This window comes from Tachyglossus aculeatus, chromosome 19 (genome assembly GCF_015852505.1).
Source record: "Tachyglossus aculeatus isolate mTacAcu1 chromosome 19, mTacAcu1.pri, whole genome shotgun sequence".
Taxonomy (NCBI): domain Eukaryota; kingdom Metazoa; phylum Chordata; class Mammalia; order Monotremata; family Tachyglossidae; genus Tachyglossus; species Tachyglossus aculeatus.
The window spans coordinates 6332268-6359358 of record NC_052084.1 but is presented as its reverse complement, the minus strand read 5'-3'; the positions used below and the strand labels follow the sequence as shown (position 1 = coordinate 6359358).

Here is a 27091-nt window from a genome sequence, read left to right as displayed (position 1 = left end):
TGCAGTTTCTAATTCCGCTTTCCTGATTTCTTGGTGATCCAGGTGGGAGGAGAGGTGAGGGGAAGGGGGTGGCGGTGAAGGGCAGGCTGAGGGGGAGCGGAAGCCTGCAAAATCCTTTGAGGCCAAAGGTCAGAACAGTAGTTTGAAAGGCCTTTGTGTCCTTTGTATCCCCATGTTTCTTGATGGGTCTTTCTGTTCCCCAATGTGAGTGCTCCTCCTCTCTTCTTCCTCTGGGGCCTCCCCTCCGTGGTGGTAGCTGACTGGCTGTATAAAGCCAGGCCTGCAGCCTCCCTCTCTCTCTCTTTCTTTCTTTCTGCAGCAGCCAGTTGGAGCCCAAGCGGCTTCCTTCCCAAACCAACTGGGGCAGAGCATCATGATGAACACCGCATGGCTCAGCTGTGCCTTGGGTGCTCTGTTCTTGGCCTATGCCAGGACGCATCACACAGAGAAGCTCCAAAAGAGCCTCAGAGAGGGTGCTGCCCAGTGGGAGGCCGACCCGAGGAGGGCCGTGGTGGTCCCCAATGCCCTGAAGGATGAGTACGTGGGCCTGGTGAAGCAGTACTGGGAGAGGCGAGCCCTGGCCAGGAGGAGGAAGAGGAATGTGGCAGAAAACAGCGAGAACATTGCAGGTAACCTTCCTGGAAGCTCCGGTCCCTCGGTCGCTTGCTCATCTGGGACCAATCGGTACTGGGAGAGGTGACAGATACAGGTGGCCTGGAGCTATTCTGTTTGCCAGGGATGGGGCCCTGCATGCCAGGAGGCGGGGGCAAGGAAGGGGAGCTCCTCTTTCCACTACTATGTGACCTTGGGCAAGTAACTTTTCTCTCTGCCTCCGTTTCCTCATCCATAAAATGGGGATTAAATACCTGTCCTTCCTCTCCCTTAAACTAAAAGCCCTGGGAAACAAGGACTGTCTGATCTGTATCTACCCCTAGTGCTTGGCACATGGTAAAGTGCTTATCAAATACAACATTTACCATTATTTCTGATCTGATGCAGCTCCTTCAACTTCAGACCCAGTCCACAGAGACCTCTTTTTGGCCTCTCCCCAAGGGGCTGGGCTGCACTCCACCCTCATCTGATGGACTTCTGACTTTACACTGTGCAGAGGGAGGGACAGTTGGTCTCAAGTCCCTGGAACTCTGGCTACTTTCTCCTGTGGTCTCCAGGAGGGGCCAGGTTGGCATAGAGGGCCCTCTACCCCCACTGTTTTCCACAAAAACTCTGAGTGGGGGGGATAGAGTGGGAGAGGGAGCCCTTAAACCCCCAGTATGAGTCAGTATGCCGGTAGAAAGTGCTTGGGACTGAGAGCCAGGAGACCTAGTCCCAGTGGCAGAGCTGCTGTGTGACCTTGGGCAAGTCACTTCACCTCTCCGTGTCTCAGTTTCCTCATCTGTAAAACGGGGAGCAGCTGCCAGCTCACCCTCCCTCAAGGGGCCAGTCCCAGCCCAGGGCAGCTCCTATGTGAAGGGGTGCTTAACTGAGTTGCTAGAACAGCAGCGTGGCTTAGTAGAAAGAGCACAGGCTTGGGAGCCAGAGGATGTGAGTTTTAATCCCAGCTCCACCACTTGGCTGCTGTGTGACTTTGGGCAAGCCCCTCAACTTCTCTGTGCCGAAGTCACCTCATCTGTAAAACAGGGACTAAGACTGGGAGCCCCACATGGGACAACCTGATTACTTTGTATCTACCCCAGTGCTTGGCACATAGCAAATGCTTAACAAATACCATAATTATCGTTATTACTATGGAACAGAAATCTCAGGCTCTTTCCTGCACACTGCCACCTTCAACCAGCTGTTAGTGTTCAACCTAACGGCCCAGATTCCCCCGGACAGCGAGGTGAGCCAGGCCACGATCAAGCTCTTCCAGAAGCCTTCCCCCAAGGCAGCCCTCGGCCAGGTGCTGCAGCTCCACCCCGGTTCCTCCTTCTCCCACGCCCGTGTCACCGTCTACTGGCTGCACCTGCACGTGGATGGGGCCAACCGCACTTCGCTGATCGACTCCAGGTGACTCAAGCTCCGCAGGGGAAAGGCAGGGTGGCTTAGTGGGAAGAGCCGCTGTGGTGGCGAACTCAATTAATCGCATTTATCTGGCACCCACTGCGTGAAGAGTGCTGTGCTAAGCACTTGGAAGAACACAGTAGAATTAGAGGACATGACCCCTGTACCTAAAAGGTTTAGAGGGGGAGGGGGCACAAAATTTAGTGAGAAGAGAAAGGAAAAATGGTTATGTAGATAGATGCTTAAATAATAATAATTATGGTGCTTATTACGCACTTACTACCAATCAATGGTATTTTCTGAGCACTTACTGTGTGCACAGCACTATACTAAGGCCTTGGGAGAGTAGAGTGAAACAGTTGGTAGACATGTTCCCTGCCAACAAGGAGTCTAGAGGGCTCTATGCACTAAACATTGCAGTTGGGGCAGACCCCCTTCCTTCCTCTCCCCCTCACCATCCCCCCCTTCTTACCTCCTTCCCTTCCCACAGCACCTGTATATATGTATATATGCTTGTACATATCTATTACTCTATTTTACTTGTACATATCTATTCTATTTATTTTATTTTGTTAGTATGTTTGGTTTTGTTCTCTGTCTCCCCCTTTTAGACTGTGAGCCCACTGTTGGGTAGGGACTGTCTCTATATGTTGCCAACTTGTACTTCCCGAGCGCTTAGTACAGTGCTCTGCACACAGTAAGCGCTCAATAAATACAATTGATTGATTGATTGATATGAGGTCCCCAGATCAGACAACAGGGTGTCTAAATCTATATGTACAGAAGGACTCTGGGATGGTATGAGTGCCTAAGTCGGTAAAAGGATGGGTGGTAGTTATAGGGATATAAGCAAGGGAGAAGAAAAAAAAAACAAGGGAAGGCCTCCTGGAGGAAGCTTCCAACTCCAGAGCTTGGTCTCCCACTCCTGCCTCGGTTCCCTCTCTCCCTCCCCCAGCTCTCCGCCTTCTTTCTGCAACGCACCCGGCACTATGACTCAGGAACTGGAGGGGTTCAAGTCCCTCTCCGTACCCAAGCAGGGCCCGCTGACCTCTCCTTTCCCCACAGGCAAGTGGCCATCGGCCATTCTGGCTGGGTGACCTTTGACGTAACGGAGGCCGTGCACCACTGGCAGCAGCAGGGCCTTGCGGACGAGCCTCTGGTGCTGGAGATCTCGGTCCACGGGGACAGCGCCAGCCACATGTCCACTGACCTGACCGAAGTCATCCGCTTTGCCTCCCAGGACCCGCTCGATAATCCGCTGCAGAAGCCCCAACTGGAGCTACAAACCCTGGACCTCCGCAGCTATGGGTAGGCCACGTTTAGGTGGGACAGTTTTGCCGGGACCAGTGGGGCCTGCCTATGCTGTAACTAATCACGATGATAGAATTTACTAAGGATTTACTTTAGGCCAAGCGCTGCGGTCAACACAATATAATTAGATCAGACCTGACCCCTGTCCCACATGGAGCTCACAGTCCAAGAGGGAGGGAGAACAGGTATCTGATCCCCATTTTACAGATGAAGAAAATGAGGCACAGACAATCAATAGTACTCACTGAGTGTATACTGTGCAGAGCACTGCTAGTTCAGAGAGAAATTCAGCCTGTCCTGCCATCAACCCCCGGCCCACGTCATCCCCCAGGCCTGGAATGCCCTCCCTCTGCCCATCCGCCAAACTAGCTCTCTTCCTCCCTTCAAGGTCCTACTGAGAGCTCACCTCCTCCAGGAGGCCTTCCCAGACTGAGCCCCTTCCTTCCTCTCCCCCTCGTCCCCCTCTCCATCCCCCCCATCTTACCTCCTTCCCTTCCCCACAGCACCTGTATATATGTTTGTACATATTTCTCTATTTTACTTGTACATATCTATTCTATTTATTTTATTTTGTTAGTATGTTTGGTTTTGTTCTGTCTCCCCCTTTTAGACTGTGAGACCACTGCTGGGTAGGGACTGTCTCTATATGTTGCCAACTTGTACTTCCCAAGCGCTTAGTACAGTGCTCTGCATACAGTAAGCGCTCAATAAATACGATTGATTGATTGATTGATAAGGTCACAAAACAGGAAAGTGACAGACAGGAATATGAGTCTCCTGGCTCCCAGTCCCATACTCTTGCTACTAGGCCACTCTAGCACACATTCTACATAACACAGCTGAGGCACCGCATGCCACAGCAATAGGAAAACCAAGTGCTCTCCAGAGCACTTCAAACCCGGTTCCCAAATGTCCTCTGCCTCTCCACCTGTTTAGCACCTCTGAAGACTGCAACTCCGCAAATGACTCCAACTCCACCCACTGCTGCCGTCAGAAGAAATACATCAACCTGGCCGAGATGCACTGGGACGACCACTGGATCCTGCACCCCCCCGGCTTTGAGGCCTCCGAGTGCGTCGGGGGCTGCCAACGCCTGCCAGGGTCCCTGCCCCGCCTCTCATCCTGGCACTGCGTCCCCACCGAGACCTCTTCCGTGCCCGTCCTGTATGTCATCCAGGCGCCAGACAGCGAGGGCATTCAGGTCGTCCTGGGCAAGCTACTCGACATGAGAGTAGAGAAGTGCACCTGTCGGAGACGCTGACACGCCATGTTCTCCGGCTGGGAGGGACGAGGACCCAGCTGCCCCCCAAACACTCAGCCTGCCCGAGATCTAGGGGGAATTTGGAAAAAGGGGTGTGTGCGCACAAAGTGTGAACTTTACATGACAATTCGGAGCAATAAATTTGACCCAACATACCAAGAGTCACATGTTGGTTAATGGCCAAAGTTGCCATCTGTCCACAGCAATATCTGCACAATTGGTTTTCACAGGAATCCCTTTTGACTACGTTTTGGGGACCCTTAGCCCCCACCAATGCTGTCCCTTTTCCACCTCACCCTTCCCTCCCTGCCACTATATGATCGTTTCCCTTCAGAACAACCCTCCTGCTTCCTCATTCATTCAATCGCATTTATTGAGCACTTACTGTGTGCACTCGATAAATACGATTAATTGCTAGGTAGACAATCTGCAGAAAACCGATGAGCATTTTATGGCTAAAAGGGTCCTCCAATCAAGATCAGAACTCCTCCTCCTTCCCCTCAACCTTTCTGGCGTCTCTACTGCTGGTCACACCAAGCCATGTCTTTCCTTTCTGAAATAAGGGAGAGAGTGACTCCCTCCCTCCGGCTCACCTGCTAATCTAATTCTTGTTCCACTTGTTTGGACTCAAGGGATAATTAATTCTCAAACTTTTATATTCCCAAAATCCTACAGGTGGCTTGGGAGCCCAGGCCACTCCTTGCCTTCCGGTGGCTTAGGGCAATAGCTTATAGATCACTTAAGTCCTGGGGCTCACAGACAAGTGAAATAGCCTCCTCATTATTTTTCCTGCACTCTCTTTCCTCCTCTTATGACTACTCCCTGTGTGTATACACAGCATCCCACCCTTCTCCAAAGTTTTAGCTGCCTTGTATTACATGCTGCATCTATACATACCTGAACCTACCCATGGGTGCATTGGATCAGAAAGGTTCCTTGGTGTTTGGCTCAGGAGCGTCTGGGTCACTTTCCCTCTGGCAAAGAAAAATCCTAGAAGACACAAATATTTAAATAGATATCAGAACAACCTCAAACACCATACACTGATTGCATTTGTAAAACTTTTCACTCTTTGAATAAGAGTTTTAATTTCAAGTTTCTCAAAATAGTATTTATAGCATGAAAAGATCCCATTTCGTTTTTGGGTCTGAACCTACCCCAACATCCAGAGACACTTTTTGGTTACCTGAAATGTATGGAAGACAAATTTGGGATTAAACCATTCCATGTCTTTTGTTACTCTATTTTGATCACTCTAGTTATAAAAATGTTTACGTTCAGTTCCCCCATTAGAGTGGAAACTTTTTATGAGCTGGCAAGGTGCCACTTGCTTATTCTGTACTGCCCAAGCACAGAGTATAGCACTCCACTCCAAGTGAGCATTCAGTAAACGCTGCTATTACTAAGTCATACAAATTGGCCTCATTTTGCTAATAGGTACAGTGGAGAGTACAAAAATATTCTCATTGTTTTAAAAAGTTAGATGTCCATCAACGATACGCTTTATGTTCCAGCCCCTCCTTCCTTCATAGGATACTCTTCTAATGTAATAAATGCAAAATGAAAGTTAGAAAGGTCATTAAATAATTTTATTAAAAAAAAAAAGAAAAGAAAATATTCCAAAAGGCGATCAAGTCCTTCCAAGAAGCACTGGCATACATGAGCAGTAAGAAATCAGCCACTCTGGGTTTCACTTCTTCTTCCCTTTAGAAGGTTTAGCGAATAAAGCCGGGTCTATCTGTTCCTTGGCCAGGCCTCGGACGGAGAAGAGTCTGGCGGCTCGCTCCTGCAAAGTGCCTCCGCACTTCAATCCCAGCGCCAGCAATTCAGACTTGAGTCTGTCCAAACCCAGAGCCTCCATTTCTGCAGATGAATGAAATGCCAGCAGGTCTATGAGGTTCTTCTCAGGCTCCTGAGAAGAGAAGGGGAGAAAAGAATAAGACAAAACAAAGGAAGAGTCTTTAAACAAATAGTAACAATAGTGGTATTTGTTTTAAGTGCTTACTATGTTCCAAGCACAACCCTAACTGCTGGGGTAGATACAAAATATTTAGGTCCCACATGGGGCTCACAGTTTAAGCAGGAGGGATATCAGTTATTGAATCCTCATCTGCCAGCGAGGGAACTGAGGCACAAAGACATTAAGTGATTTGCCCAAGGTCACACAGCAGGTACGTAGCAGAGCTGGGATGAAAACCCAGGTTCTTTGGCTCCCAGGTTCAGGCTCTCTTCACTAGGCCACGCTGCTCCCCACATCTTTTCCTGGTAACATAGACCTACATTATCTCTAAACAATGGCATTTCACTCTCTTTACAAAGAAATTGCCATCTGGCTCACCACATCTTCACTAATTTATCTGCTATATTTATACTCCTTTCTTCACGGCCACAATTACCAGATACCTCCTCTGTATATCTGTTATTTATTCTATTCATATTAGTATCTATCTCCCCCTCTAGACTGTGAGCTCACTGTAGGCAGGAATGTGTCTGTTATGCTGTACTCTCTCACTGCTTTGCACACAGTAAGCGTTCAATAAATATGTTTGAATGTATACCTCTTATGAAAAACCAGTAGCTATGTTCACTTGTTTCACAACTGTGGAAAGGACCACCTGGGGAAGAGAGCCTTGAGCAAGACCAACAATAATTCCATCAAAAATAAAAAATCGCCCAACCCTGACCTCCCACCAACTCCAAAGGGTCTGAAGCCTCAAAAATCTCCAGTGGCTATCAACCTATGCATCAGGCAAAAACTCCTCACCCTGGGCTTCAAGGCTCTCCATTACTTTGCCCCCTCCTACTTCACCTCCCTTCTCTCCTTCTACAGCCCAGCCTGCACCCTCCGCTCCTCTGCCGCAAATCTCCTCACCGGGCCTCGTTCTTGCCTGTCCCGCCGTCGACCCCCGGCCCACGTCATCCCCCGGGGCCTGGAATGCCCTCCCTCCGCACATCCACCAAGCTAGCTCTCTTCCTCCCTTCAAAGCCCTACTGAGAGCTCACCTCCTCCAGGAGGCCTTCCCAGACTGAGCCCCCTCCCCATCCCCCTGCCTTACCTCCTTCCCCTCCTCACAGCACCTGTATATATGTATATATGTTTGTACGCATTTATTACTCTATTTTATTTGTACATATTTATTCTAGTTATTTTATTTTGTTAATATGTTTTGTTTTGTTGTCTGTCTCCCCCTTCTAGACTGTGAGCTCGCTGTTGGGTAGGGACCATCTCTATATGTTGCCAACTTGTACTTCCCAAGTGCTTAGTACAGTGCTCTGCACACAGTAAGCGCTCAATAAATACGACTGAATGAATGAATGAAGCCACTTCAAATTCAGGGAACTCCTGTCCCTGCCCCCCGCTTCCTTAGAGCCCCGGGTCCTATCCGGGCCCCCCATCCCACCACCAGTGAGACCACAAGGCAGGCCAGCACTCAGCAAAGCTGTTCTCCCTGCAAAGGAATCCCACCATTTCCCCAGGAGCTGGCAGAGCGGCCACAACGACAGAACGTGTTTATGCCGAGCGAAGCCACGTGGAAAAGACCGGCAGGGCAGGTTTTGTCCGCCCTGTTAGACTGACGTGTGACCTTCGAGCAAGATTCTCTCACGTCAGCCCAAGGGAGACAGCGGCTGATCACTGGGAGCCGTTTTAAAGCTACAAGCAACGGAGGCCGGCCCTTCCTTCTAAGATCAAGTGCTGGATTGTGCTCTGACGCGCAGTCATCTCTTCCCGCTGCTCGAGGAACACGCCCTATCACAGATGGAGAACAAAGGGTGCACACAGTCACCCAATTCAAGACAGCGGCTGGGGATCTGTGGGGGCCGAAGGGGAAAGAGGTGCGGGGAGGTAGGTTTAAGGAATAAAAACACCCAGCGGGAAATACGCGGCCACCACCTAGTGGTGAAGAGCCACTTCAGGGCTTTGTTTCCGCAAGGCGCTTTCAGAGCCAAGATGGTTGACTGCATCCCTGGAACTGAAAGGCCTTTCCACAAATGGAGTACACCGAACTCCCATTTCCTGCCAGGGTTGACAGGGACAAAGATAAATCCCCCTCAGGAAGTTTGCGGCAAAGTAGTTACTGGAAGTTCTAACTGGCTCACCTCCTGCCTGGCAACTGGAGTTTTTTCCTCCTCTGCCTGTACGCCTGCTCTGGTTTTTATTTCCACCTCAGTCCTTTCCTCCTCCGTAATCTCTGCTCTGGTTTCTTCCTTCACTTCTGCTCCTGTCCGGGTTTCGTCCACCTCTCCTGTCTCCATGTGGTCCTCTCCCTTTTCTTTGGCAGTTGGCCTTTCAGCTGGTTCTTCCCAGAGCCCTTGATCTGCCTCTGCTTCTCCCATCTCGGCATGCCCGGGGCAAGACACTAGTTCCCGGGGCTTCTCTGGGGCTCCATCCTCAGTCCTGGGCCCCACAGACCCCTCGGAGCCCTGTGACAACCCAGCTGATGTCACGGCAAGATCCATCTGGCTGCCAGCAGGCTGGCAGCTCGCTCCCGAAGTGCCGGGGGACTCGCCACCTTCACTTTCATCATCTTCGGAGCTCCCAGCATCCTGCAGCTCTTCGATCCCCAACCTGCCAGAGGGAATAGGAGGTTTCAATGCTGACCGTTTTCAGGTTGGAACCCCTAGTTACGCAGTGGGTGTTGTCAACAGGAGAGAGATCCTGGGGCCAGACCCCCTGGGACCTTCCCCTCCTCACTGTAGCTAAGGAAGGTGATGGGGGAGGACCTCAGGGAAAGAGTACATGGTCTAAATGGAGCTAGAGATACTGCCTCTAAGACAGTTCAGTTAGAAAGAATCTTAGTGAAGTAAAGGAGCTTCTTGGAAAAAACAAACACACACAGACAGGTGTTATCGTCTCCATTTTACAGATGAGGGAAGAGGCACAGAGAGATGAAGCTATCTGCTCAAAGTCATACAGCACATTAATGGCAGAGCTGGGATGAGAATCAGGTCTCCTAGCTCCCAGTTCCAGATTATGTTGATTAAATCCCTCTGCCTCCCAAAGCTTCCCTTACCAAGCTACTAAGTTTCCACTTTAGAGAACCAGACTGACCCCAGGAAAAAGTTAAAAGGAAGTGATACCACTCCTGATGATTTTCCCCCTACTGAATGTCTACCCATTCCCAAATAATTCAAAAATTCAGGATGAGGCTCAGACAGACGATATATATGCTGATGGCTAAACTCATTCTTCAATAATTTAATTATCATTTCTCCAGTCCTGATCCCATCACTTACTGCCTGTACGCAAGGTCTTAAAACATTGAGCAGATTTGGCTTGGGAAGATATGTGAATTTACAGCATGTGATGTTCAAACACCAACCGGGGATGGGGAGAGTTGGAGGGCCAGAACAAGAAGTGGGGAAAAGGAATAAGGAAGAGGAGGAAAAATAGGATTTACTTGCTTAAAGCCATCTCTCCCAAGAGACTGAAGGGGAGACACCAGGAGGAGGAAGTACAGGAAGGAGGGAGGAGGACAAGGGCTAGTAAATGAAGCTGAACTATCCAAAACAATTACTTAGAGAGAAGGTGGTGTGGTGCCCTCAAAGATAAACAGCAGACACAGGAGACAGAATGACACAGAAAGACAAAAGAGTGGACAAAAAATCACATAACATTTTATAGTACCAACTGTCTACATATACACCCCAAGTGTTTGAGCTGTAGCAGTTTGATGACTGATTTTTGTCTACAGTTTAGTTTGTACCTACAGGAAAAACTAAGTTTCAGTAGCCCTGAAACTATAATTTGCATATTAGGACACAAAGTGAGAATCACCAAACAACTCTAGAGTACCTGGTCTTCACCTATGTTAGGCATTTCTCTTCTCTCACTCACCTCCACCGGGTTCCACCCCCTCACTGCAACTTCACTCCTCCTGATGATCTCCCCTTGGCTTAGTCTTCTCCCCTTCCCCCCAGCATTCTGTTTCTCCAAGATTCCCACCCCTCCCATACTCCCTTTGGTCTGGATCCCCGACATATCTATACAAACAGACTCTCATTCAGACAGACACTCCCACTGCAGCACACTCCCGCACATACGCTGAAATGAAACTAGTGAACCACAGAAGAGTCCTTATCCCAGGACTCCCTCTCCACACTCCCCACCTGCCTTGAAAGGCCCAAAAGGGCAGGGGTGCCACAGAAGTACCAAGGGGAACGATGATGGAAACTCCTGAGCCCAAACTGGGAAGTTCCACTACCTGCAGTGTAAGCCTGTACTGATGTGGAGAATCTCCCTTCCCTAGAAGTTCAGCTGGCACTGGGCCGGGGGCGGGGGGAGGAATGGAGAAGAAACTAGCCCAAAGATATAGGGTTGTTAAGCTACCTCAACTCCCAAAAGCTGCAACTGGCATCCAGGTGGAGGACGCTTACCAGAAGCACTTCCTCTTCTCCGACTTTACGCCTGTCATCTCGGATTCGGTCGGCCGCTTCCGACTATCCCTGGTTTCTGGTGACACCATCTTGCTGGAGGCAGCCTGCATGCCTGATGGGAGATGGGGTAATTCAGTGGTCCGGATCAGAAGCAATACTTCTCAAACCTGGTAATGTTGGAAGGCTAAGACAGTGATGGAGCACACTGAAAAGCTTCAGGATTTAACTCACCTTGAGATTTCAAATGATGTCTAGCAGACATTCCTGGTCTGTTCCCAGAAGTCTGTCATCCATTTTTCCTCCCTGTGTTTGTTTGCTCGTTTACTTGTGACCTAGACTGTGCGCTTGCTGGTGTGTGCCCCAGTTTGAGGTCTCTGTCTGTGGCCATGGTTGTGTAAACCTGACCAGTGAGTGTAGGGCAGGGACACAGAGGCTGCTGCGGGCAGTGAGGTGGAAGTCTTCCCTAGGGGAAGGGCCTGGCGGGCAGACATAGGCAGGGCACACTTAGATACCACTGCCACTTCCCACAGCTGTGGAGAATTTCTGGCCCAGCACCTGGCAATCACAATCCTGAAAAAGTCAGGCTAGTTGTTCAACACATTACTGCCTCAGGAGATGCTTGGTTCAAGGGTCACTCAGTTCTCTTGTGACACAGGGGTTCATCCTTAAACCCTGACTGAAGGCCAACTCGAGTTAGGAGGACAGGCACCTTGGCCAATGCCACGCACCGGCTCACCACTGTTCCTTCCGGTATCAACTTTGAATCATTCAGTCATATTTACTAGAGTACAAGCCCTTGGGAAGGTAAAAACAGACGCATGATGTTGGAAAAGCACTCCCTAATGGCATTCTATCCAAAACACGCACCTTGGAAGAATAGAGTTTCCAGGGACAACCCGGGAAAATTCAGAAAGGAGCACTTCACTATGGTAAATGCTAAATATCTAGGGGAGGGTTCAGCCGGAAGGCCCAGCAGCGGGAAGGGGGGGTGTAGCAGTGCGGCCCCCAGGACTCGTCCCTCTCACCTTTCAGGACAGAGTCCTCCAGGCGCTCGGCCATCTCGTGGCACTGCTGCTGGTACTCGGGGCTGGTGAAGTAGTGTTTCGACTCTGTGAGCTTCCGCTGCAGTTTCTCCAGGCGCTTTTGCTCCTTCTCAGCCTCCCTTTCTGCTTGCTGCTTTACCCAATCAGCCATTCTGTGAGGCGGGGGAGGAGGGGAAGAGCACGAGAAAGAGAGAGGAATGCTCACCTCAGAGCACCGTTCAGGCAGCAGGAGATTTAAGAGAGCGCATCTGCTTCAAAAAAAACCTTTTATTTTCTTGAAGACAGTTAAGTGTGGGGCTAGGTTAGACAGCTAAGTCTTCATTTTACTGATTTTCCACCTTATTAATCATTTTGGTAGCTCTTTTGGGGACTCTATGGCTTCTTCATCTTATCGAGAATTGATGAAAACTGGACACAATGCTCTGAGGACATAACACTGTCCGGCCTATCTCCTTCATTCAAACTGAGAAACATTAGAAACTGAGGCAAAGACACATCTGGACCCCCCAAATAATCTTCATCTGCAATCACTCACTGGGAAAAAGTTGCAGACAAAATAAACAGCTGTCGGTGCTTGGCACTGCTGGGGATTATCATAACAGTAGTCTATGGCTCCTGCCTTAACTTCATTTCCATCCTGCCTCAGTTTCGCCTTTTACAAGGTTTATGCTGTGTTCCCCTCCCCTCCCATCACCACTTCTGAACAGATGCCCAGAACTTCTTTGCTTCTGTCCCAGTGTTCTCCTCTGCCCTCCTTTAAATGTTGATTCTTTCCACTAGCTCCTTCTCCAGGCAGCAAGAGTGACGGATATCACCAACTTCCTCTTCCCATTTTGATGATGCTACGGATAGAACTCAAAATTATGGCTTGTGTTTTTTCTGTTGACTTTTGAGGCAACACTGCATTCATATTCTCTCTCTCTCCTCCCCCGCACCCTTCATAATGGGTTCTAGGCGTCCCCAGTTAAAACCCAATGAAAGCTTAATAGTTGGATATCACCTTGGCTTTAGGAGAAGCTGTACAGCCAAAATAGATCAACTTTTAATTCTGTTTTTAAGCCAATTTACTGTGGCTAAAGTTAGACCTTTCCCCACCCCAAAACACATTTTCTGCAGCAACGAAAACAAGCAGGCACAATCTCATTTCATTTGCTCCTCTCATATCCAAGCCTAAATGGCAACTCTAAGTGCTTCCATTTGGCGAACCCTAAACCCCTGCAGCCAATGCTGTTCCCTGAATACCTGCCAGCTCCCACCTGCTCCAGAGATCTGCAGTCCTCTCTCAGCACCGTCACTTTTCTCCTCAACCTCCGTTTGAAATCCAGCACCCTCACAGTCCTTTCCACTTAAGGCAGAGACTTGAACAGAAGGACCACCCCTGTGCTCAGCTACGTGACAAAAGGAGTGGCCGTGCTGAAAGACCCCAGAGACAGCCATGTGCAAACTGGAAAGATGACTTCCATTTTCAGCAGGGAAAATGGTAACAGATACAGAGCAGTGGGTCAAGCAGTTTTGTTGGGTCACCCGCTCCTCCCCACATCCTGCCCACACTGCGATTTCATTCTTCTCCAATTAATACAATTTCCAAAAGGTTGGTTGCTCATATCATCACTGTGAGGCTCAGGCATGGGAAACCTCTCAGTTTCTGGTCACTGGGCCGGGGTTCGGGTATCAGGCTGGGAAAGCGACATTGTTTTCACCAGGTGGAAGGGAATTTCAATTCTCCCCATAAATGGATTGAGCTAGTGATGATGGGGGCAGGGAAGGAGGCCAGTGTATATACCAAGCCCATCTTGAGGAAAGGGGACTTAACAAAACGAGGTTTCTTGGAGCTCTGATAACACTGCCTCTCTCCCCAAGGAAACCAAGCTACATAAACTGAGTTCTGAGTAGCTTTTGCCACAAACATTTAGAAGATAAAGCCCACACTTCACTTTAAGTCCCCACTGCAGGCTTCTAAGTGATTCAAGAGTTAACTTTCACCACATTTAAACAGCAAAATTAACCTAATAACACTAAGGTTTTGAGAGGAAATATAGCAGGTTTATAGTTCTGCCTGTGTGGAGAACACAAGCCTGCCGGCATTCAGCTTTGAGGTGGCTTCAAAGAAACGTAAAAGTATCTCACGCTTTTTCGTGGTTAACATCTCGCAGTCTCCTTCCACTGAGATCTCGGCAAGCTTCGCGATTGGTGGTCTTTTCAATCTGCGCACCAAGGGCCCGAAGCATAGACCCGAAACCTAAGGGAAAATGTAAAATGAAATCAAGCCATGACGGGTCCTGTTGGCACCCGAGAAAACTAAGAGTAAATACCCAAGAATGAATTCTCAAACTACCACCATCTGACACTGAGATGGTCACAAACTGTATGATGCTTTGGAATGCTATTTGAGAATTTAAATATTCTGAGAAAAATATATAGACAGATTAAAAATACTAAGAATGTTTTTGTAACATTCGTTTAATCCAAAAATGACAACTGTTTGCTAGCCACAACATCCAAAGATGAAGTGTCTAATTTCTTTGAAATACACTGACCCTCAGCACAGAAAGAAAAAATGAGAAAATGAAAAATTTCAGTGTAACTTCACCTTAGGTCTCCCGGTTAACCACAAACCAGTTAAAAAGGTTTGCCAGTTTTTGTTAGTTCTAGGGATTTCCAAATGAATCACTCTGATAATCACCTGCTAGATTCTGCCTAGTCTTTACAGGAAACAGAATATTAAGCAGTAGTTGGCTATCCAACAGGCTCTGATTGAGATGACATTCTGAGATGTCAAATAAGCCTTGTAAATTTGGAAGAACTAGGTAAACATTTCAGAGAGGACACAAGGACGGTTAGAACTGAATCTTGTTCCTAACAGAACTTAGTACTCACTACAGGAGGCATAGCACAGCTAAGGGAAATAAGCTTTAGGGTGTGAAGCTGATTCTTCTAGTAGGGTATTCTTTTTATGGCTTGTATCTGCACAGGTCAAACTTGATGTTTGGGCCAATTAAGAACATAAAAATCTAAGTGAGGTCATTACTGAGTTAAACTCAGAGTCGATCTAGCCCAGTATTCACTCTAACAGTAGCAAAAGATTACTGAAGGAATCACGAGGTTGTTGCCTTCCTTGGCAACCTCCCTAATACCTGTATGGAATTCTTAAGTCCTCCCTATAAAAAACCATTATGGCCTTCTCATCCATTAATTTTCCCAACCCCTTTTTGAACTGTCTTATATCATCAGTCTGCACAACTTGAAACAAGTGTTATTTGCTTAAAACCTAGTGGTTGAAGAAGTGATTCATTTTGTTTGTAACTCCTACCATCTCCAAGCTTCAATAAGGGTGATCCCTCAACCGTGGTGCTATGGGATTTGGTGAATAGGAAATCCTAAATTTCCCTACTCCCCACTTTGGTAGATTTCAATTATGCAATTATTCAATTCATCTAATAATTATTCAATTATTAGATTTCATTCTGCATCTCTCCAGACTGGAATCCTTTCCCGGAAGCATCCTCCTTTTGCTGATTAACTTAGTTGCTCTTCTCTGTACCTTCTCTAGTTCTGTTACGTTCTTCCTAAAATTTGGAAACCAGATTGCCTGCAACAGTTCAAGTATGGGCACACCGTAATTTTATAAAGTGACAGAAACGAAGTCCAGGGTTCAGCTAATTTTTGTGGACCTATCATTACACATTGGACCGATGCCTAAACAGAACAGCCAACAATGACTCTGAGGCCTCTTGAGTCAGGTCAGTTATCTCTGAGCTTTTCATCGTGTAGATGGACATTTGTTTTTTTCTTGTAGTTGTACTACACTGTACTTGGTCTATTGTACAAGGCTGTTAAAATCCCTTCATGTCCTGTTATTTTATTTCTATTTCTCCCCTAGCAGTTCTTGCAGAAGCTTTTGTTATGGAGAAATCAGATTGCAATACTTTTTTTAAAGGTATCTGTTAAGTGTTTACTATGTGCTGGGCACTGTACTAAGCACTGAAGTAGATCCAAGATCATCAGGTCAGATGGTCCATGTCCCAAATGGGGCTCAGAGTATACGCATGAGGGAGCACGGGGAAGTTCAGTGATTTGTCCAAGGTCACACAACAGGCTATTAGTGGAGCTGGGATTAGAACCCAGGTCCTCTGTCTCTCCCTGTGCTCTTTCCACTCGGCCACACTACTTTCCTGTACTTCTGCCTAGGTAAATGCTGCTCACATCTGTTTCTTCTGAAACTGCCCTGCGCTCTAACCAAATACAAGTGATGGGAACAACACTTCCTAATTCCTCAACAGCTTTCTAGCCAAAAACATTCATTATATGGCAGAACTGACCATATGGATTTTGCCCCATGCAGACACGAGGCAAATAAGTTGTCTGGAGAGAGATGTATAATGAATACAATGATCTGTAAGCAATTGCAATTATTAGCTTAATAGCCTACACACAGCACTGTACTAAACACTTGGGAGAGTGCAGGAACAAGTAAATCCCTGCCCTTGGGGATCTTAGCAAAGGAGACAGATACAAAAGTCATTTATAGGGAGGAAAAAAGAAAAACGTAAGTGCAGACAAACGAATATGTAAAGTGATCATGAGTGAACAAACGCATAGGAAGCACAGAAATGTTGAGACACAAAGTAGATTATCAGACGGAAGATGATGGCAGATTAAAACAAGCACAAGCTTAATTGAACCTAGAGAATCCAAGGGGTTGCAATTGTCAAGATGTAGTTACTCACCTCCTTTCCCTCCACAGAGTCTAGGCTCCAGACTGTAAATGGCCCCATCTTGGATGACGTCTTCAAAGCTAACCAGCTGCCCATTACATTTCACGTAGAAACATTCTACAGGAATTTCCTAAAGATAATAAAATTATTTATTTAAAGCATGCCTTCAAATGAAATTACTTTTGTATAGCATCAAGATGTCTGTTTTTAAAACATGTGACATATATGAAACAATGTTTTAGTGTACTCCAAAAAGACTTTCCGTTCCCTCCTGCCTGACCCAGAGGAAAAAGACGACTGGCAGGGATGAGGATGAGCAGCACTGAGCAAGCCACTAGCACTAGAATCAATTCATCTGCACAGGTTCTCTATCCCAAAGCCCCAGAACCCAGGCTTATCTGTTATTCCTGACAGGACACACCATCAGGCCAAATGCAACTTAAAACTGGGCCTTTCTGTTCAAGAGTGGCATAATTCCTAACTGCTTTGCATATTCTATATTGAGAAGCAGTGTGGCTTAGTGGATAGAGCAAGGGCCTGGAAATCAGAAGGACCTGGGTTCTAATTCCAACTCCAACACTTGTCAGCTGTGTGATCTTGGGCAGGTCACTTAACTTCTCTTACCTCATCTATAAAATGGGGATTAAGAATATTAGCCTCATGTGGAACATGTGTGTTCAACTTGATTTGCTTGCTTCTACCCCAGCGCTTAGTACAGTGCCTGACAGATGGTAAGCGCTTAAGTATCATAAAAAAAATTCCAAAAGCTTCACTGAAAGTAGTAGAGACAAGTAAACAGAGACAAGGGCATGTATCCAAGAGGGGACACCTATCTACTTCTCCAGCTTCAAAAAGAAGAAAGTATTTTGGGAACTCACAAAAGGGAGTGAATAGTAAATATTTTGGAAAGTATCTGCAAATGAAGGAAAACAGCACTGATACATACTTCACTGCATGAAGCTGAGCAGTTACAAAAGTCACAATTTTTACCTCAGAGAAAACAAAGTCAAAGTGTTTCAATTGGATGTACTTTAAATGGTCCCATTTCCAAGATCTGTTAAGCTTTAGTAAATACTACTATTGTTGAAGAGTGTGTTAGCTTTTCAGGTTTTTGTCTCATATTTAACAATTAACCAGTATTTCTGTCATGAGTTGACTTTTTTTGTTCTCATTTGGATTAATTTTTGAAACAAGTTTCACTGATAAGATGAAGTTAGAGTGTGTCTCATTTTTTGGAAGCCTTCCCCCACTTCAGATGGTAGCAAATGAACAGGTCTGTTATTTTGTAGACTGGATTGCGTGTGGGAAGAAAAAAGGGGAAGCTGAGAAACCACAATATTTGCAAACAGACATTTCCTCTTTATGGATATCGTCCAAGTTCTCTACAGCTCCTGTAATTGGACTGCAAACCCACCATTTGTCAAATACTAAACAGTGAAGTACCAATTCCCAGGAATTGGGAAGTACAAATCATGCAAAATGATGAGAGATTTCAACCGATCAACTACCACCGGGAAACCCTGGGAGTCAGAATACAATTGAAGCTGTAGACGCTTTAAACTGCATTCGCAACGGACGTGACCTTAAAGCCGGTAATTAATGATCATAAATGCTAAGCGTTCTGCTTCCCACTGGCTCACTTGAACCCAAGGATATTGTCCTAGTAATAATACTAATAATAATGATGATGACATTTGCTAAGTGTTTACTATGTAACAAGCACTGCTCTAAGCGCTGGACCGAGGAGAGTGGGCTCCCTCATGGTTCAGAGTGGAGAACTGGGGTGGGGGTGGGGCGGCAAACAGCCCCCTGTCCAGTTTGCCCAAAGTGCATTCAATCGTATTTATTGAGCGCTTACTGTGTGCAGGGCACTGTACTAAGCGCTTGGGAAGTACAAGTTGGCAACATATAGAGACAGTCCCTACCCAACAACGGGCTCACAGTCTAGAAGGGCTCACCTAGACGGGCTCACCTCCTCCAGGAGGCCTTCCTAGACTGAGCCCCTTCCTTCCTCTCCCCGTCTCCCTCTCCATCCCCCCCATCTTACCTCCTTCCCTTCCCCACAGCACCTGTATATATGTATATATATTTGTACATATTTATTACTCTATTTATTTATTTATTTTACTTGTACATATCTATCCTATTTATTTTATTTTGTTAGTATGTTTGGTTTTGTTCTCTGTCTCCCCCTTTTAGACTGTGAGCCCACTGTTGGGTAGGGACTGTCTCTATATGTTGCCAAATTGTACTTCCCAAGCGCTTAGTACAGTGCTCTGCACATAGTAAGCGCTCAACAAATACGATTGACTGATTAGAAGGGGGAGACAGACAACAAAACATGTAGACAGGTGTCAAAATCGTCAAAACAAACAGAATTAAAGCTATATGCACATCATTAACAAAATAAATAACAAAATAAATAGAACAGTAAATATGTTCTCTGAGAAGCAGCGTGCTTGGGAGTCAGAGCTCGCGGGTTTGAATCCCGACTAAGCCACTTAGCTGTGTGACTCTGGGCAAGTCATTTACCTTCTCTGTGCCTGTTACCTCCTCTGTAAAATGGGGATTAAGACTGTGAGCCCCACGTGGGAAAACCTGATATCTACCCCAGCGCTTAGCACATAGTAAGCGCTTAACAAATACCATTATTATTATTATTATTACCCTGACCTCCCTTGTCAGGAGTGACTCTAAGGACCGGGGTGGGTGGGGAAGGTGGGGAGCCCACCGACCACGCGGGGACATCCATCACAGGCCCCTCCCACACGTTGCAGCTGCTCGATCAATCAATTGACCGTTTGGACGGAGCGCTTACGGTGTGTAGGACTGTACTAAGTGCTTGGAAGAGGCGGCTACAACAGAGTGGGGAGAAACAACGGCTGATACCAAGTGCCACTGAAATCCCGTTGCCCAGCCTCTCCCGGGAGCAACGGTCCGGGCCGAAGGGCTGCTCGGGGAGCGGGGTCAGAGTTATTCATTTATTCATTCAACTGTATTTATTGAGCACTTACTGTGTGCAAAGCACTGTACTAAGCATTTGGGAAGTACAAGTTGGCAACATATAGAGACGGTCCCTACCCAACGGCGGGCTCACAGTCTAGAAAGGGGAGACAGACAACAGAACAAAACATATTAACAAAATAAAATAAATAGAATAGTAACACAGGCCTGGGAGCCAGAAGGTGATGGGTTCTGGTCCCGGCTTCGCCACTTGTCTGCTGTGTGACCTTGGGCAAATCACTTCACTGGCCCTCAGTTCCCTCATCTGTAACATGGGGATAAAGACTGTGAGCCCCCAGTGGGACAACCTGATCACCTTGTAACCTCTCCAGCGCTTAGAACAGTGCTTTGCAAATAGTAAGCGCTTAATAAATGCCATCATCATTACTATTTTTATTATTATTATGGGGATTGAGACTGGTGAGAGCCCCACCTGGGATAGGGACTGCGTACAATGCGATTTGCTTGTATCTACCCCAGTGCTTAGCACAGTGCCTGCCCACAGTTATGCGCTTAACAACTCCATCGTTATAATAGTAATGGTATTAAGTGCTTAAGATGTGCTAAACGCTGGGGGTGATAGAAGGTAATCAGGTTGTCCCATTTCCCCTTTATTCATTCGTATTTATTAAGCGCTTACTGTGTGCAGAGAACTGTACTAAGTGCTTGGGAAGTACAAGTTGGCAACATACAGAGACGGTCCCTACAACCTACAACTGCAAACATATATACATATTTACAGGCCCTACTGAGAGCTCACCTCCTCCAGGAGGCCTTCCCAGCCTGAGCCCCTTCCTTCCTCTCCCCCTCGTCCCCCTCTCCACCCCACTCATCTTACCTCCTTCCCTTCCCCAGAGCACCTGCGTATATGTATATATGTTTGTACCTATTTATTACTCTATTTATTTATTTTACTTGTACACAGCTATTCTATTTATTTTATTTTGTTAGTATGTTTGGTTTTGTTCTCTGTCTCCTCCTTCTAGACTGTGAGCCCACTGTTGGGTAGGGACTGTCTCTATGTGTTGCCAACTTGTACTTCCCAAGCGCTTAGTACAGTGCTCTGCACACAGTAAGCGCTCAATAAATACGACTGATTGATTGATTAAATGCTTAACAAAATGCCATCATTATGTGAGCCCACTGTTGGGTAGGGACCGTCTCTATATGTTGTCAACCTGTACTTCCCAAGCGCTTAGTACAGTGGTCTGCACTGATTGATTGATGTACAAACATATATACAGGTGCTGTGCTCTGCACTGATTGATTGATTGATGTACAAACATGACCGCCTAATTTGGATGAACCGAGGGAGACAAGGCTTTTGGCCACGGAAAGAAGATACTGATAATTTGGATCGGGCAGAGGGGAGAGAGTCCTTCTTCCCCGCTTTTCCTAAACGCTCATGAGATGACCGCCTGATCTATTTCTTTGTCCGTTAGGAATCTCGCCTGGAAAAGCATTTTTATGATTCACTTTTCCCCTGCTCTGAAAATAGCCTTTGCCTCCAGCTGAATGTACAGTTTGGGAGCCCGGGAAAGAACGTTTTCCCCCATTTAGGGGGCTGGAGCTGACTGCACTGCATAATAATAATAATGATGGTATTTGTTATTTATTTTACTTGTACATATCTATTCTATTTATTTTATTTTGCTAGTATGTTTGGTTTTGTTCTCTGTCTCCCCCTTTTAGACTGTGAGCCCACTGTTGGGTAGGGACTGTCTCTATATGTTGCCAACTTGTACTTCCCAAGTGCTCAGTACAGTGCTCTGCACTGATTGACTGATTCATGTACAAACATATATACATATATACAGGTGCTGTGCTCTGCACTGATTGATGCACAAACATATATACATATATACAGGTGCTGTGCTCTGCACTGACTGAGTGACTGACTGATGCACAAACATATATACATATATACAGGTGCTGTGCTCTGCACTGGTTGATGCAGAAACATATATACAGGTGCTATGCTCTGCACTGATTGATTGATGTACAAAAATACATATATACAGGTGCTGTGCTCTGCACTGACTGATGTACAAACATATATACATATATACAGGTACTATGCTCTGCACTGATTGATTGACTGATTGATGTACAAACATGATGATGACGATGGCATTTGTTAAGCGCTTACTATGTGCAAAGCACTGTTCTAAGCGGTGGGGCAGTACCATGGGATCAAGTTGTCCCACATGGGGCTCACAGTCTTAATCCTCACTTTACAGATGAGGTAACTGAGGCTCAGAGAAGTATATATCAATCAATCGTATTTATTGAGTGCTTACTGTGTGCAGAGCACTGGACTAAGCGCTTGGGAAGTCCAAGTTGGCAACACATAGAGACAGTCCCTACCCAATAGTGGGCTCACAGTCTAAATATATACCTATATATACAGATATACAAGTGCTGTGCACTGATTGATGTACAAACGTATATAGAGGTGCTGTGGGGACGGGAAGGAGGTGAGGCGGGGGGGAGTGGGGGCTGAATCTGGGAAGGCCTCATCATCATCATCAATCGTATTTATTGAGTGCTCACTATGTGCAGAGCACTGTACTAAGCGCTTGGGAAGTACAAATTGGCAACATATAGAGACAATCCCTACCCAACAGTGGGCTCACAGTCTAAAAGGGGGAGACAGAGAACAACACCATCATCATCATCAATCGTATTTATTGAGCGCTTACTATGTGCAGAGCACTGGACTAAGCGCTTGGGAAGTACAAATTGGCAACATCTAGAGACAGTCCCTACCCAACAGCGGGCTCACAGTCTAAAAGGGGGAGACAGAGAACACCACCACCATCATCATCATCATCAATCGTATTTATTGAGCGCTTACTATGTGCAGAGCACTGTACTAAGCGCTTGGGAAGTACAAATTGGCAACATCTAGAGACAGTCCCTACCCAACAGCGGGCTCACAGTCTAAAAGGGGGAGACAGAGAACACCACCATCATCATCAATCGTATTTATTGAGCGCTTACTATGTGCAGAGCACTGTACTAAGCGCTTGGGAAGTACAAATTGGCAACATCTAGAGACAGTCCCTACCCAACAGCGGGCTCACAGTCTAGAAGGGGGAGACAGAGAACACCACCAAACAAACTAACAAAATAAAATAAATAGAATAGATATGTACAAGTAAAATAGAGTAATAAATATGTACAAACATATATACAGGTGCTGTGGGGAAGGGAAGGAGGTAAGATGGGGGGGATCCTGCGCAAGGATGACGCGCAAATTCGTGGTGTACCATATTTTTAAGCGCTTAGTACAGTGCTCTGCACATAGCAAGCGCTCAATAAATACGACTGATGATATTTTTGAGAGCTCACCTCCTCCAGGAGGCCTTCCCTGACTGAGCCCCTTCCTTCTTCTCCCCCTCGTCCCCCTCTCCATCCCCCCCATCTTACCTCCTTCCCTTCCCCACAGCACCTGTATATATGTTTGTACATATTTATTACTCTATTTATTTATTTTATTTGTACATATCTATTCTACTTATTTTGTTAGTCTGTTTGGTTTTGTTGTCTGTCTCCCCCTTTTAGAATTGTGAGCCCACTGTTGGGTAGGGACTGTCTCTAGATGTTGCCAACTTGGATTTCCCAAGCGCTTAGTCCAGTGCTCTGCACATAGGAAGCGCTCAATAAATACGATTGAAGATGATGATGATGACGAGGGGGAGACGCCTCCACGGCGTCCCGGCCCTGGCCGGCCGCGGTGCTTACCTGCCGCCAACAGAAGGTGCGGATCATCTGTCCGACCGAGCCGCCGCCGGCCCCAAAAAGCGGCCCGGCCCGGCAGGTGGGGCCGGGGCCCCTCACCACAACGGCCGCCATCTTTCCCCCTCCTTCCCTCACGATCGGCCCGCTCCACGGCGGGAGGGAGGGAGCGCGGGTGCGCATGCGCGGCCCCCACTTCCGGCACCGCCCTCGCGGGGCGTCACGTGAGCGGCGCCGGGCTGCGCGTGCGCTACAGGAAAGCGCTGTAATAATAATCAATCGTATTTATTGAGCGCTCACTGTGTGCAGAGCGCTGTACTAAGCTCTTGGGAAGTCCAAGTTGGCAACATAGAGAGACAGTCCCTACCCAACAGTGGACTCACAGTCTAAAAGGGGGAGACAGAGAACAAAACCAATCATACTCACAAAATAAAATCAATCAATCAATTGTATTTATTGAGCGCTTACTGTGTGCACTGTACTAAGCGCTTGGGAAGTACAAGTTGGCAACATAGAGAGACAGTCCCTACCCAACAGTGGACTCACAGTCTAAAAGGGGGAGACAGAGAACAAAACCAATCATACTCACAAAATAAAATCAATCAATCAATTGTATTTATTGAGCGCTTACTGTGTGCACTGTACTAAGCGCTTGGGAAGTCCAAGTTGGCAACATAGAGAGACAGTCCCTACCCAACAGTGGACTCACAGTCTAAAAGGGGGAGACAGAGAACAAAACCAAACATACTCACAAAATAAAATCAATCAATCAATCAATTGTATTTATTGAGCGCTTACTGTGTGCAGAGCGCTGTACTAAGCGCTTGGGAAGTCCAAGTTGGCAACATAGAGAGACGGTCCCTACCCAACAGTGGACTCACAGTCTAAAGGGGGAGACAGAGAACAAAACCAATCATACTAACAAAATAAAATCAGTAAATCAATTGTATTTATTGAGCGCTTACTGTGTGCAGAGCGCTGTACTAAGCGCTTGGGAAGTCCAAGTTGGCAACATAGAGAGACAGTCCCTACTCAACAACGGGCTCACAGTCTAAAAGGGGGAGAGAGAGAACAAAACCAAACAGACTAACAAAATAAAATAAATAGAATAGATATGTACAAGTAATATAAATAGAGTAATAAATATGTACAAACATATATACATATATACAGGTGCTGTGGGGAAGGGAAGGAGGTAAGATGAGGGGGATGGAGAGGGGGACGAGGGGGAGAGGAAGGAAGGGGCTCAGTCTGGGAAGGCCTCTAATAATAATAATAATTATTATAATAATATAATAATACTATAATATAATAATTATAATAATAATGGCATTTATTAAGCGCTTACTATGTGCAAAGCACTGTTCTAAGCGCTGGGGAGGATACAAGGTGATCAGGCTGTCCCACGGGGGGGCTCACAGTCTTCACCCCCATTTTACAGATGAGGTAACTGAGGCCCAGAGAAGTGGTATTTTGTTAGTATGTTTGTTTGTTTTTTTTCTCTGCCTCCCCCTTTTAGACTGTGAGCCCACTGTTGGGTAGGGACTGTCTCTAGATGTTGCCAACTTGTACTTCCCAAGCGCTCAGTACAGTGCTCTGCACATCGTAAGCGCTCAATAAATACGATTGATTGAAGTGACTCGCCCAAAGTCACCCAGCTGACAGAGGCGGGATTTGAACCCAGGACCTCTGACTCCAAAGCCCGGGCGTCACGTGAGCGGCGCCGGGCTGCGCGCGCGCGCTACAGGAAAGCGCTGTGGGGGGCAGATAAGGGAAGCGAGGAGAAGGAAGGGCGCGGCGTTGCTAAGGCGTTGCTAAGGCGGTGCTCCCCACTGGTCTTATATAAGGAGCGCGGCTCTTCTGATAAGGTCGTGGTCCGCCCCCTGCTCTGCATCCATCAGTCGATGGAATTTATTGAGCAATTAGTACGTGCGGAACAATCAGTCAATCAATCGTCTTTATTGAGCGCTTACTGGAGAAGCCGCATGGCTCAGTGGAAAGAACACGGGCTTTGGGGTCAGAGGTCATGGCTTCGAATCCCGACTCCACCCCCTATCTGCTGTGTGACCTTGGGCAAGTCAATCAATCAATCAATCAATCAATCGTATTTATTGAGCGCTTACTATGTGCAGAGCACTGTACTAAGCGCTTGGGAAGTACAAATTGGCAACACATAGAGACAGTCCCTACCCACCAGTGGGCTCACAGTCTAAAAGGGGGAGACAGAGAACGGAACTAAACATACCAACAAAATAAAATAAATAGGATAGAAATGTACAAGTAAAATAAATAAATAGAGTAATAAATACGTACAACCATATATACATATATACAGGTGCTGTGGGGAAGGGAAGGAGGTAAGATGGGGGGATGGAGAGGGGGGCGAGGGGGAGAGGAAGGAAGGGGCTCAGTCTGGGAAGGCCTCCTGGAGGAGGTGAGCTCTCAGCAGGGCCTTGAAGGGAGGAAGAGAGCTAGCTTGGCGGAGGGGCAGAGGGAGGGCATTCCAGGCCCGGGGGATGACGTGGGCCGGGGGTCGACGGCGGGACAGGCGAGACAGAACGAGGTACAGTAAGTCACTTAACGTCTCTGGGCCTCAGTGACCTCATCTGGAAAATGGGGATGAAGACTGTGAGCCTCACGTGGGACAATCTGATCACCTTGTATCCCCCCCCCCCCCCCCGCCCAGGGCTTAGAACAGTGCTTGGCACGTAGTAAGCGCTTAACAAATACCAACATTATTATTATTATTATTACTGTGGGTTGAGCACTGTACTGAGCGCTTGGAAAGCACAATTCAGCAACAGTAGCTCCCAGACTGAGCCCCCTCCTTCAATCAATCAATCAATCGTATTTATTGAGTGCTTACTGTGTGCAGAGCGCTGTACTAAGCGCTTGGGAAGTACAAGTTGGTGACATATAGAGATGGTCCCTACCCAACAGCCGGCTCACCAATCTAGAAGGGGGAGAAAGACAACAAAACAAAACATATTAACAAAATAAAATAAATAGAATAAATATGTACAAGTAAAATAAATAGAGTAATAAATACGTACAAACATATATACATATATACAGGTGCTGTGGGGAGGGGAAGGAGGTAAGGCGGGGGGAGGGGGAGGGGGAGGAGGGGAGAGGAAGGAGACAGACATCAAAACAAGTAAACATCGATAGCATCAGTATAAATAAATAGAATTATAGATATATACGCATCATTATTCATTCAATCAATCGTACTTATTGAGTGCTTACTGCGTGCAGAGCACTGTACTAAGCGCTTGGGAAGTACAAGTCAGCAACACATAGAGACTGTCCCTACCCAACAACGGGCTCACAGTCTAGAAGGGGGAGACAAACAAAACAAAACAAAACATGTACACAGGTGAAAACACTGTTCTAAGCACTGGTAAGGATACAAAGTGATCAAGTTGTCCCACATGGGGCTCACAGTCTTCATCCCCATTTTACAGATGAGGGAACTGAGGCACAAAGAAGATAAGTGACTTGCCCAAAGTCACACAGCTGACAATTGGCGGAGCCGGAATTTGAACCCATGACCTCTGACCCCCAAGCCCGTGCTCTTTCCACTGAGCCACTAAATAAGTAGAATAATAAATATGTATATACTGTATTAAGCACTTAGG

General features: G+C 46.9%; 2 protein-coding genes across 3 annotated transcripts; one reads left to right on the top strand and one right to left on the bottom strand.

The window, feature by feature from the left end:
- Positions 1-376: 376 nt before the first annotated feature.
- LOC119940986 (left-right determination factor 2-like) lies at positions 377-4701 on the top strand. Its single transcript, XM_038761406.1, has 4 exons — positions 377-629; positions 1755-2007; positions 3067-3309; positions 4249-4701. Exons 1-4 carry the CDS (start codon positions 377-379, stop codon positions 4571-4573), a joined length of 1074 nt encoding a protein of 357 aa, XP_038617334.1. The 3' UTR covers positions 4574-4701.
- Positions 4702-6144: 1443 nt separating this feature from the next.
- On the bottom strand, positions 6145-26336 carry SDE2 (SDE2 telomere maintenance homolog). 2 transcript variants are annotated; one of them, XM_038761434.1, is made up of 7 exons: positions 26317-26336; positions 16719-16836; positions 14119-14230; positions 11974-12143; positions 10949-11060; positions 8672-9140; positions 6145-6485 (listed from the first exon to the last, which is right to left on the bottom strand). In XM_038761434.1, the coding sequence occupies exons 3-7, from the start codon at positions 14217-14219 to the stop codon at positions 6264-6266; spliced, it is 1074 nt and encodes a 357-aa protein (XP_038617362.1). In that variant the 5' UTR covers positions 14220-14230; positions 16719-16836; positions 26317-26336; the 3' UTR covers positions 6145-6263. The 2 variants fall into 2 exon arrangements, with proteins under 2 accessions (XP_038617362.1, XP_038617361.1); XM_038761433.1 differs by lacking the exon at positions 26317-26336 and adding an exon at positions 23457-23568.
- Between the last annotated feature and the right edge of the window lie 755 nt (positions 26337-27091).

Excerpts from the sequence above, each read along its gene's own strand:
- LOC119940986 (XM_038761406.1), top strand. The coding sequence starts at position 377 with ATGAACACCGCATGGCTCAGCTGTGCCTTGGGTGCTCTGTTCTTGGCC. Across the intron at positions 2,008-3,066 it reads ACTTCGCTGATCGACTCCAG|GCAAGTGGCCATCGGCCATT; the intron begins GTGACTCAAGCT and ends CTTTCCCCACAG. Across the intron at positions 3,310-4,248 it reads CTGGACCTCCGCAGCTATGG|CACCTCTGAAGACTGCAACT; the intron begins GTAGGCCACGTT and ends CCACCTGTTTAG.
- SDE2 (XM_038761433.1), bottom strand. The coding sequence starts at position 23,567 with ATGGCGGCCGTTGTGGTGAGGGGCCCCGGCCCCACCTGCCGGGCCGGG. Across the intron at positions 16,837-23,456 it reads GCACCTTCTGTTGGCGGCAG|GAAATTCCTGTAGAATGTTT; the intron begins GTAAGCACCGCG and ends TATTATCTTTAG. Across the intron at positions 12,144-14,118 it reads GATGTTAACCACGAAAAAGC|AATGGCTGATTGGGTAAAGC; the intron begins GTGAGATACTTT and ends CCCGCCTCACAG.